Source organism: Monodelphis domestica, chromosome 3 (assembly GCF_027887165.1).
Source record: "Monodelphis domestica isolate mMonDom1 chromosome 3, mMonDom1.pri, whole genome shotgun sequence".
Lineage (NCBI taxonomy): Eukaryota > Metazoa > Chordata > Mammalia > Didelphimorphia > Didelphidae > Monodelphis > Monodelphis domestica.
The window spans coordinates 101,860,707-101,873,143 of record NC_077229.1 but is presented as its reverse complement, the minus strand read 5'-3'; the positions used below and the strand labels follow the sequence as shown (position 1 = coordinate 101,873,143).

The window sequence follows — 12,437 nt, the reverse complement described above, 5'->3', positions numbered from 1 at the left end:
TCATCCCCTCCTTCTTTCTCTGCCCCCAGAGCACCCTCCCCACCCAAGAGGCGGCCGTCCGGGCGGGAGGGGCGGCCGTCCCATTGGCTGCTGAGTCAGAGGGGGCTGGGACTGAGCCGCCTGGCAGGCGGCAGCGAGGGGGTGGGGCCCAGGGCCCAGGCTGGGCCGGGGAGCTCCACGGGGCTCATTGCGGGGCATGTGCTGAAAGCCGTCCCTCCGGCCGTCTCAGCAAGGAGTCCTTCGCCGGGCTGCCCATTCCTGTGCCCCGCCTGCCTGCCTGTCGTACAGCCGCCTGCCTGCCTCTGGGAGAGGAAGCTGCCTCTCCGCTCGCCGCTGCCTCCAGCTTGTCCCTGGGCTCCACCCGCAGCCCCCGGCAGATCACCGATTCCCCATTTCCCCATTTTCCCGGCCTCACCATGGTGGCTGGCATGCTCATGCCCTTGGACCAGCTCCGGGCCATTTATGAGCTGCTCTTCAGGGAAGGCGTGATGGTGGCCAAGAAGGACCTGCGGCCCCAGAGCCTGCACCCCGAGGTGCCCGGTGGGGTCACCAACCTGCAGGTCATTCGGGCCATGGGCTCGCTGAGGGCCCGAGGCCTGGTGAGGGAGACTTTTGCCTGGCGACACTTTTATTGGTACCTCACCAACGAGGGCATTGCCCACCTGCGCCAGTACTTGCACCTTCCCCCCGAGATCGTGCCCGCATCCCTGCAGCGTGTACGCCGGCCCGTGGCCATGGTGGCTCCTGCCCGCCGGGCACCCGCTCGGGTGCAGACGGTGCAGGGACCCCTGAGCTGCCCTCCCAAGCGGCCTGACAGTGCCCGGGAAGAGCGGCAGGCCTATCGACGGAAGGAGGATGAGGAGGCGCCTGAGCCACCGGTGGTACCAGCTTCCCGGGGGGCCCTGGCACGGACCGCCCCAGAGCCCACCCCTGCCCCAGGTCAGCAGTCCCCTGGCTGGGAGGGATTTGAGGATGGGGCAGCTGGGACCCTGAGGAGCTGGGGGAACCCCATCGGGAGCCTTGGGGATCTCTCACTTTTCTTGGATTGGGGGGGCCTCAAAGAGACCAGCAGGTGTCACCCTCTCTCTCTTGGCTGGGTCCTGACGCTTCGCCTGGGGCTCCCTGTTGGCATGAGGTAGGACCTGGGCAGGTCTGGCAGTATCCTGCCGTCTCCTCCTCTTCCTCATCAATGGGCTGAGCCTAGAGCAGGATACAAGGGGCCTGCTCCAGTGCCTGAGCATTGGGGGTGCTGGAGGCCGGTGTGCTTCTTAGGGCCCTGGACAGGCATGGACAGCTGCTATCTGCTGGCTCCGCCCCTGCTCCAGTACTAATCTCAGCCTAGGCCTCTGCTCTTCCCCAGCCTCACTCCCTGGGGACCAGGCTCAAGAGGGTGCTAGAAGGGAGAAACTTGGGATCCCCTCTTCTCCCCCTCAACATAGATCCAGGGCTGGGAGGCCCCCCAGGGGCCTGTCCAACGGCTCACAGGGGAAGAGGGCCCCAGGAAAGGAAGCTGGGCTTGGAATTAGGGGGCACTGCTTTGTGTCCTGGCCCTTACACTTACTGGCTTGTGCATTGTGGGTCATTGACTTAGTCTTGTGAGGCCTCAGGTTCCTCAGCTATAAAATGGGGGTGGGGGGTAATAATTCTTATATTACTTACCTCAAAGAGTTATGCCCAGGAAAATGCTTTGTAAATTCTCTTCTTTCCCCCCATTATTTTTGCCATTCCCCCCCATCCTTTCTATGCTCTCCTCATTCTCCCCTTGCCTCCTGTCCCACCCCAGCTCTCTTCTTTCCCCCCTTGCAGTGTCAAGTGTAAAAGAGTAGAAAGAATGCTGGATTTGGTGTTAGAAAACCCAAAGTCAAATTCCCAGCTCTGTAGCTCGCTGAGGTACTAAGCCTTAACCTTGGGAGACTCTCTTACCTTATCTTGGCCTCAGTTTACCCCCCACTATAAAATGAGTTTGGGCTTGACAACCTCCAGTTTTCTTTTTAGCTCTTGTAACTCTGATCCTGTAACTTCTTCTCTGCCCATCCCCAGATCCCTTTTCTCTCCTTTCCCCCTCAACCCCCTTTTTCTGACCACCTCTTTTTGTCCCTCTTCTCCCTTCTGCTCTGATCTGGCCATGGGAAGGCTGTCTTGAGCTAGCCTTCTCCCTGCCTCCTCCCTTATTCTATACTCTGATTGGGTAGGTGAGTTACTGCCTCCATTGATCCTACCTTGCTCCCCTGCTACCACCTCTTGCAGATTAGGGAGCTTCATTGAGGGGAATAGGAAGTTAGGGGTGGGCCTGGGAGATGATGGTACAGAGTCACACAGAACATCAAGCCTGGATGGGGAGTGATCTACTTACCTATGACCCCCCCCTTCACCCCCACCCCAAGGCAGCCTGTTCCACTTTGGGGCATATTTTTAGGAAACTTCCTTCTATCAAACCTGAATTTTGATATAGCTTTATAGAGAGGAATCATGGTACAATGGATAGAGAGAACTGGTCAGGAAGACTTGGGCTCAAGGACCACCCCTGACACATGCTGGCAATACAACTGGACAAGTCATTTAACTTGTCATTACACACAATTGAGTCTTTCAAACTTGCCAGTCTTCATTGGGAGTTTCCTCAACAGATTGGAGTTTCCTATACAATTGAAATCTCAGATCTGTATTCCCCTCCTTATCTATCCACCCCCCAAAAAGCCTAAATCACTCCTCTGTAATTCCCTCCCACTCCATTTTTCTTAGTTCTTCCCTCTGAGCTAAAGTGGGGTGAATCCCTCTTCTACCTGATAACCCTTCAGATACTCAAAAGATAACTATCATGCCCTCCCCCCCACCCAAGTCTTCTCCTCTTCACCCTGTACATTCCCAAGTCCTTCATTCTATCCTTGTATCTAGAACCTGATTTCCAGTTCACTCATCATCCTGGTTGTCACACACTGGATATACTCCATGTTCTTAGTACCCTAAAATGTGACACCTAGAACTAACCAGAGCAGAGGATAAGACCCTCATCTCCCTCCATCTGGATACTATGCCTCCAAGACATAGTGGATTTTTAGGATGGCATTAGAGTTTTGTCTGTCATATGGCACCACAGCCTTACATATAACTTATAGTCCAGTGAAAACTCCTGGCCTCTCTTAGAAAAAGCGTTGTCTCTCCATATTTTCCCCTGCCCATTACTTGTACAATTGACAACTTAAACCTCCACTTCAGAACTTTTCATTGATCTTTATTTAGGGTTAATGTTCTTAGGATTGGCTAAGAAGGGACTGGAAGGATGGCTGGAATGGCAGAAGGGCTTGGAGCCTGAAGGAGTGAATGTAAGAGGCAGAAGGTTCCTACATCATCTCAAGTGGCTGATTTTAAGAGAAAGTGGGTTGGGGCAGCTAGGTGATTCAGTGGATTGAGAGCCAGATTTAGAGATGAGAGGTCCTGGGTTCAAATTTGACCTCACATACTTCTTAGCTGTGGAACTCTGGAAAAATCACTTAATCCCCATTGCTCTTCTGCTTTGGAACCAATACACAGCATAGATTCTAAGATGAGAGGTAAGGGTTCAAAAAAAAAAGGAAGAAAGTGGGTTTATATGAAAGATGGATCCCTGGATAGAATGGGATGGTGAAAAGTCCATGGCTAGAAATAGGTAGCATGGTTCTTGGGATTACATTGGGTGATTTATTAGGATGGAAGTTGTATCATCGTGAAGCTGGGTTTAAAGACTATTGGTCTTGGAGTCAGGAAGTTCTGAATTCAACTCCAGTCTCAGACACTTATTAGTTGAGTGACCCTGGGCTAGTCACTTCACTGCTGTCTGCTTCAATTTCCTCATCAGTAAAAGGAAATAATAATTATATTAATAATAGCATCTACCTCTCAGCACCTGCTACTCGAAAATAAAATTGAGATGTTTGTAAAGCATTTGGCAAACCTTAAAGTCTTATATAAATTCTAGCTATTGTTCTTCTTAGATGACCTTAGAGGTCCTTTCTAGTGCTAGAGCATTGGTACTATAGTTGGGTAGGGAAATAGGTGTTCTTGATGATCCTAGAGGCATTGTGGTATAGTTTAGAACTCTGGAATTGGGGGGTCAGAAAGGACTCAAATTCTAATCCTACTTCTGACACTTATTAGCTGTATCACCAAGGGAGAAACCTTCAACTTTGCTGAGCCTCAATTTCTTCATCTACAAAATGGGGATGACCATGATCTTGCAGTGCTTACCTCAAAGGGTTGGGGTATCAACCGAGGATCATATGAGATGCTGTTTGTGAAAGCACTTTGCAAACCTTTGTGTTTGATACTGAGCTCATTTGGTCTGACTGCCAGATCTTCTTTCCATCTTCCTGGAGACTGAAGTGAAATTAGGTTCTCAAGTGCTATCTTTATGTTTGGCCAGAGTTAAAGCATTTTTTAGGGGCAGTTAGGTGATGAAAAGTGCCAGATCTAGAGTCAGGAAGATTCCTCTTGCAGAGTTCAAATCTGGCCTCAGAAATACTTACTAGCCATGTGACTTTGTGCAAGTCACTTTACCCTATTTGCCTACTTTTCCTCATCTGTAAAATGAGCTAGAGAAGGAAATAGCATACCACTCCAGTATCTCTGCTGAGAAAACTCCAAATGGGGTAACAAAGCTGGATGCAATTTTAAAAATGACTAAACAACAAATAATGGTAGCCATTTCTGGAGGAAGGGGCCAGGAGGGAATAAATATCTCTTAAACACCTACTATAAGCCAGGCACTGTGCTAAGCCCTCTACAGATAGTGCCTCATTTGATCCTTTTTTGCAAGTTTGTGGCAGTCCAAGGACTTAAGCCCTCAGCCAGAATACCTAAACTCTCCTCTAGCTTGTCCCATTGTCTTCTCTTCCTTTCCATTTTTTCTGTCACTGATAGCAGTTTGTACAATCCAAATCCTGGGTTGCTGTGGGCAAGGGACCACAGCAAGTATGATGTGAGACCATGTATTTCCTTTGCTTTCCCCTTTTTGGGGTGGTAGATGTGGTGATCCTGTGACCCATCCTTCCCCCATTCCTTTCCTTTCTTTTGCCTCTCCCCATTCTTCCATTCTCCCCCTGCCCCACCTCTTTTAGGCTTCTCTTGGGTGATACTGCCCTTGGGGAGTGGATTTGTGGTTGGTGAGCCTAGACAGAGAAGGGGAGCTTCCCCCCCCCCCAGTGATTTGGCTCTCTCCTCCAGCCCCCCAGCCTCGCCCCAGGCTCTGCTGGTGACTCAGCCCTGTGGCTGCCACTGGAGCATGCTGTCAACTCAGAGTTTCCAACAGGAAACAGGGGAGCTGGGGCTGTAGCTCCAGGCTGAGTCAGCCAAGGACCCCATCCTCCTGGCTCCCTCTGATGGCCCCACCCTAATGGGTCCTGGCTCCCTACAGGCATCTGCTCTTTCAAGGGCAGTCCTGCCCTGGAACCTCCTTGCTGTGCTGTGGTCTTGGCTTCCACCTGCGTTTCCCACTCTCCCATCTCTGGCTACCCATGTATCTTAACTCTACCCCCACCTCCCAGCCCCTTTCTCCCTGGGATTCTTGCACTGTGAAGTGAGACAGAAATGAGAATCCTGAATGAACGTCATCTGATCCAGCATTAAGCCTGCTCTAGGGTGCTCTCTTTTCGTCCTGGCGACTCCCTCTCTAGCACGGCTTCCCTTAGAGCTTCAAGTAAGGTTGGGCTGGATCCTTTAGCTCAAACAGCCTTCCTGAGCTCAGGCCCTGCCCATGAGGACTATGGCCCATCTTCCCCCATGGCCTCTCCCCACCACCCTTCAGACCTGAGTATCTTTACGAAGTTCAAGATCAGGGCATCCCTTTTCTAGTTTGAAACTTCTTGTCTTCTCCTGTCCCTCCCACCGAATCCCTAGCCTGAGAAGGAATCCAAACCAAAGTAACTAATGTGTAGTGAGTATCTTTGCTGGCCAAGGTGCCCCCCTTTTCTCACTTCTTTGTATTTTTTTAGTGATGCCCTCAGGGAAGTGGTGACCATACCATCCTGGGGTGTTCCAGAATTCAAATGCCTTACCATTCAATAATCGACAGCTTTCATTTTCTTTTCTTTTTTTTTTTTAACCCTTACCTTCTGACTTGGAATCAATTCTAAGTTTCAGTTCCAAAGCGGAACAGCAGTAAGGACTAGGCAATTTGGGGTGACTTGCCCAGGGTCACACAGCTAGAAAGAGTTGGAGGCCAGATTTGCACCTAGGACCTGCCTCCAAGCCTGCCCCCTCTATCCACTGAGCCATGTAGGTGCCCTGACATCTTTCATTTTAAAGAAGAGAAAGGTAGCTTCATCCCAAAGGCTGGACCATGACTATGGGGCCTGGGGGGAAGGTGGGGTGCTCTGGGGTTACTGTGGAGGTACGATGGGAGTGGCTCCCTATTGCCAGGGACTAGTTGAAGTGAGCCACTGCTTATATATAACCTTTCACTGAGGCCACCTAAGAAAAGAGGAAGGGAACAAGCATTTATTAAGTGTCTGCCATATACCAGCCTTTGTGCTAAATGCTCGACAAATGTTATCTTATATAATCTTCACAACAATCCTGGGAGGTAGATGATGTTATGATACCCATTTTTCAGTTGAGAAAACTGAGGCAGACAGAGGTAAAATACCTTGCTTAGGGTAACAAACTAGTCAGGGTCTGAGGCTGGATTCCATTGCTCCATCCACTGCCCCACTAGGTGAGAAAATGGAAGAGGGCAGGAGGAGGGCTTGGAAGAAGGCTGGGGGACAGAGCTTGTAGGCACCAGTAGGACTGGGAAGGGGTTAGGCTGTCCCATGGGTGCCTTTTCTTCGGGGTAGGGCAGGCCGTCAGGAGGGAGAGGCTTTTAGGCCAGAAGTTGCTGGGGCTAGTCTGACTCGTCTCGTCTGTGGGCCTGTGTGACTAAAGAGGGGCTGAGCTGGGTGCAGCGAGGGCTGCGAGGATTTGCTGCTGCTGCTCCCCGCTCCCTGCTCGCTCACTCACAGCCTGTGGCTGGCTTCCCTCCCTCCCGCCCTTCTTCCTGCTGCTCCCCTCCTCTCTGCCTGTGCCTCTCATTCTGAGCCACAGTCCCTGCTCTGCTTGCTCCTGGCCTGGGACCTGAGGGCCATGGAGATGTACTGTATGGAGGAGCTGATCCAGCGAGGCCAAGGTAGGCAGAGGACTTTGGGGATCCTCCCCCTGCCTGCACCTCTGGGAGCCCTGAGAGCTCAGTGGTTCCCTCTGGGGCCTCAGTCTCCCTTTTTGGGAGGCTGGGCAGCTAGTGTAGTTAGGCTGTGATGTGTGCCAGCGTGGGGAATGTGAGGGTCAAGGGGAGCCATTGAGTGTGACCCCGGGAACAGTGCGTGCCTTTGCGATTCCAGAGAAGCCCCTAAATAGAAGTAAAGCCAGGGGAAGAATTTGGTGGAGGGAGGAGGGAGAATTGGGGGCGCTGCTGGCCATAGAGGGGGCAGCCTGCATTTGGGGGTTTGCTTTGTCTTTTTTTATTCTTTTGCCCCCTAGTAATAATGAAGCTTTCTGAGCAGCAGAATTCAGAGGGGAAAGGGCCATTCCCCCACAGACCTCTCATTGTTCCTGCAATGCTGCCTGGGGTTTGGTTAGGGGATGTCCCTTTGTAGAAAAGCTTCTTGCTTGTGCTGCTTCCTCTTTGGCAGATGGGTCCTATTGATCCTGCCTGATTGGGGTCTTGCTGCCTTGGGTCAGGAGCCCCTAGAGATCTACACCAGACAGACACACTACAGGTGTTGTGCATGCAGTTGGCAGGGCAGGACCGAGAATTTCCTGGAGGCTTTCCCACGACTCCCAGTTGAGTCAGCAGCTCTCCCTAGGCTCGTCCTGTCCTTTGCACATGATGGGGGTGAGAGGGCAGAGGAAATCTGTATCCTCTGGTTCTCTCCAAACCTATCAGAGAGCTTAAGCTTATTCTTGGTCCCTGGGATCTGCCCCTCTCCCTACCACTTTCTCCCCCTCTCAAGATTTCCTGGGCTTAGCCTCATTGCCTCTGAACTTCTGGGAGCTACTTTCTGGAAGATTTCTATGGAAGGAGTTGTTTTTTTTTTAACCATCTGAATATTCATTCTAAGACAGAAGATCAGTGAGGGCTAGGGGATTGGGGTTAAGTGACTTGCTCAAAGTCACATAGCTAGCATGGATTTGAACCCAGATCTTCCTGACTCCAGACCAGGCACTTTATCTACCGTGCTACTTCGCTGCCCTGCATGGAAGGATCTTAAAGGGTCACTGAACTGTTTTAAGTATCTCTCTGACCACTCCTGAATTGCTGCTCATGTCTAGCGTGGCCTGCCTCAAATGTCTTCTTGCCCAGAGTGAGCAGAGGATCCTCCTTGTTGAGAGTCCTCTTTAGCAGCTTCCTTGGCACAGGCTGTCTCTGCCTGGGAAGAGAAATCTGGCTGGAGCTTCAAATGCACCCTGAGCTGATTGCTGGCCCCGAGCACATTCCCTGGCCTTTGCCACTTAGGCGGATCACAGGAGATCGAGGGACTATCTGTCTCCCTATTGGATATACTCTGGGTGGTCACCATCTTGGCCGATTGTGTACCCTCTCTCCCTTCTCAGCATCTCCCCGGCCCTCCGTGGGCAGAAGAGCTTGAAAGGATGGCCAAGGCGTCTGCATGGAGTCCGGGGTGGGGATGAGGAAAAGTCTGCCTCTCCTTCCTCTGGTGAAGTGGGTGCTTGCTCGATGCAGGGTCCAAAGCCCCTGGCCTTCCAGATCCATGCAGAATGACCCAATGGTCAAGGCGACCCATGACCTCTTGATGAGGGAGAGAGGCTGGGACTTTAAGAGAACATCATTAAAAGGATGAGATGTGCAAGGAGTCCCTCCAGCCCAGCCAGGACTCTCCTCTGGAGACACTCAGAGGCTACCTCAAAGGTTAAGAGGCATTCTTCAAACCACTCCAAGTCAACAGACTATTATTAAATGCCTATTATATGCCAGAGGAGCATGGCATGGTGGGGAGAGAGCTGACCTCAGCAAAAGGAAGACCTTTTTCCTTCAGGTCTTCCATCTAATCACACTGGCTCTGTAGCCAACTTGGGGCAAATTCCTTTACTTAGACCCTATGTAACTCATTAGGACTCTGACTTTCTTTTTTTTTTTTAACCCTTACCTTCTGTCTTAGAAACAATACTAAGTATTGGTTTCAAGGTAGAAGAGTGGTAAGGGCTAGGCAATGGTGGAGGTAGACTGGCCCAGGGTCACACGGTGAGGAAGTGTCTAAGGGCAGGTTTGAATTCAGGACCTCCCATCTCTAGACTTGGCTCTCAATCCCCTTATGCACCCTGCTGTCCTAGGATTATAACTTTCTAAAAACATGTTGGTGTATATTGATATAGGAGTAAATCAGTGAATTGATAAGACCTGATATCATAGGTCTACTTAAAAGAATTGCAGAAGGGCTGGTAATGCAAAGACCAAGGGAGGGCAAAAATCCTTACTCTCAAGGTTGCATTCTAGAAAAAATTCCAGGATCCTTGGAACAAGACTGTGTAGACCCATCAAGCATGAAGCATCTCAGAATGGATGCTGTCTTATTGATCCTGCCCCTACCTGCCTTCTCTACTTGGTCCTCCCCACTCCTTTCCTCCAAGGTGGCAATTCGGTATGTCTTTTCCCTCCTTGGATGCCTTGGATGAGAGCCTAAAACTTGTTTATTAAAGTCAATAAAAAAAAAACACGACCAAACATTGAGCAAACAAAAAGACTCAGTTCACCTTTCTTTGTTTTAAACATTGTTAAATTGTGGCAACCGCAGGGATTGTTTGTTTGGGTGCCTTTATTTCCAATATGGTTGGGAGGAGGGGACCGAAGGGAGCTGTGCTAAGAGAAGAGAGGAAGATGTAAAGTTCTGGTGTCTCTGGTTTGGGGCTCAGACCTGGAGGGGAGGGAAGGAAAGAAAGAATGATAACTTGATTTGTTATAAGTTCCCAGAGCAGGGAAAGAATATTTATTCTGGGAAACCCATCTAGGCAGTGAGTCAGTAGGAGGGTGGGGACAAATAAAAGTGACTGAACTGCCTTTTTCATTACACCACTCCATGGCAGCTTCAAATCAGTTACTCGTCTCATGACACTACTTGCCATTCCTGTGACTTCCTAAACCAAAACTTCCCCTCCATTATTGACTCTTCCTTTGCCACTTTCCCCCTGTATATGTTGTCTTTTTTTTTTTAATTTAAATTCATGGATTTCTTTTGCTTTTGTATCACTTTCATTTCCCAATAACCATCCCCAAAATAAAGAATAAAATAGAGAGGAATGATAATTCATCAGACTAACCAAAATTTCAACCAAATCTGACTTCATATGCAGTGCTCTTCCCCCCCACCCCATACTTTCCTATCCATGCAAAAGGAGGAAGGTGTTATCTCTTATACTGTACAGCCTCTTTCTTTTTTTTTTTTGCAGAGAGAATATTTGTATTTTATTTTATTTATTTATTCAGCCCTTCCCTCCCCAGAAGGCATTATCTGGCAAAATAAATAGATTATGTCTTCCGTGTTTCCACTTCTCAGTTCATTCTCTGGAGATGTGAACATTTACAAATTATTCTTCAAATATTAAATCTATAGCTGTATATAATGTTCTCTTGGTTCTAGTTGTTTTACTCTTTATTATCCCACATAGTTCTTTCCAAATTTAAAAAAATTAATCTGCTCATCATTTTTTATGGTACAAACTTCTTGCTTGCTTTTGATATTGTATGAGTAGGGTTAGCATATTACAGTAAGTACTTAAAATGTTTCTTAATCCATTTATTTGCCTTCACATAATGGCCTTCTGGATGAGGTTTTCTGTGGACTTATTTCCATGCTTTTGGAAGTAATTTCCCATTTTAATGTATATGACTCATTCTGATGACTCCTTACTGCAGGAAAATAGGCTTTCTTATTCTCAAATTGATCCTTTCTGAGAGCCAGTCAGGATTGAGTGACCATGGGCAAGTCACTTAAGCTTTCTGAATCTCTTGTTTCTTGTGGGAATGATCATAATAGTGTGTCAGAAAGTTGTGAGATTCAAATGAGTTAGTATAAGTAAAGTACCATATAGAGAGGTCAGCTTTTTTTTTTTTTGGTCTGGGCTTTAGCAGCTGACCCTAGGCCCTTCCCTTGCCATCTTCATGCCATTCCATGGATGGAATTCCCTTTGTCTTCAGAAGAAGGAGGAAGGTCTTGACTGCCGGCAGTGAAGAAAATAGGGGAAAGCAAATAATTGTCCTAGCAAAAATGAGTATAGGTATTGCTTGAGAAGCCTCTCCTGTGTTCCATTTATTTTTCTCACTTAGTTCTTAGTGTTCTGGGCAACTTTCTAAGACTAAGTGGCAGAGGTATTGACCTGTATTGGTAGAGGGTTCATCTTGGGGTTCCCTGTAGCAATGAAATCAAAAGGTCCAATCCCAATTCCTGTCCCAAATCCTGAGAGGAATATAATCCCTCTATCTCAGCACTCTCCCTTGAGTACCTCCCTCCTGACTTGCTTGGTTGTTTATTGAGATTCTTCCAAAGGGCAGAAGTGAATGGCTTATGGAAGCCCTTCTCTTGGGGATAGAGGGGGTTAAGAATTCTGCTCCTTGGAAGGTGGGATGATAAGAATGGGATGAGGGATTAGTAACAGGGCAGCAGGTAGTATTTTACATCCATCAGTCCTTCCTTTTTCCAAGGTCTGATCTGGGTGTTCTCTAGGGGTGTGGAGTACAGGTACTTAGAAACCGTGTTCTGTACTTCCTCAGTTTGAGGAGAATTGCCTCCTGCGTCTCCTGCTCTGTACATAGAGAGCACTTCATGGGTCATAGAGCACTTTGTCCACCAACAGATTGTTGGATCCTCCCTTGACAATCCTGTGACATTGGTTAGGTGGGTGGTAGTATTTCCTTCTTGAGGCGACTGGCCCAGAAAAAGGAAAGTAATTTGTTTCAGATCAAAGAGTTAACAAGTGGCACTGTTGAGCTTAGCACTCAGTACTTGTCAATTCTGCTATAGAAGACATTCTGAAATTGTGGGAAGATCATTTTGTCTGGAATCAGAAGACTTGGGTTCAAATTTAAAGATCGAGGACTGGAGTTGGGAGGAGTAGGGTTCAAATCTGTCCTCAGACAACTTCCTGTATGCTTGATTCAGGGCAAGTCACTTAACCCAAATTGCCTAGCTTTTATCATTCTTTTGCCTGAGAACTGATACTTAGTAAGAATTCTAAGACAGAAGGAAAGGATTTTTTAAAAAATCCTATAGTCTGCCATTTACCCCTTGTACAACCTTAGGCAAGTCATTTATCCTTTATGGACCTCAGTTTCTTCATGTATAAATAGGGGTTGCATCCAGCCTCTAAGGCTCCCTCTAGTTCTAAGTTTATAATCTTATCTTTCAACAAATAGCTTTCAAATAGCCCATCATGGGAACTCTTGAGGAAAGGAAGGGAGATTTTCCTGGTTCCAT

General features: G+C 48.5%; 1 protein-coding gene across 14 annotated transcripts in view; it reads left to right on the top strand.

Annotated features, from left to right (window-relative positions):
- The window catches only part of PLEC (plectin), a 119,657-nt gene that overhangs the window by 38,328 nt on the left and 68,892 nt on the right, over window positions 1-12,437 (top strand). For 3 of the 14 annotated variants that reach the window (XM_016432015.2, XM_007488710.3, XM_016432014.2), the window contains exon 1: window positions 204-939. The exons of 10 other annotated variants lie outside the window; for them this stretch is intronic. In XM_016432015.2, coding sequence (XP_016287501.1) covers window positions 417-939 — 523 coding nt within the window. In that variant the 5' untranslated portion in view covers window positions 204-416. Of the gene's footprint in view, window positions 1-155; window positions 940-12,437 lie in introns of those variants that run through there. One more of the 14 variants, XM_007488711.3, reaches the window with a different exon arrangement.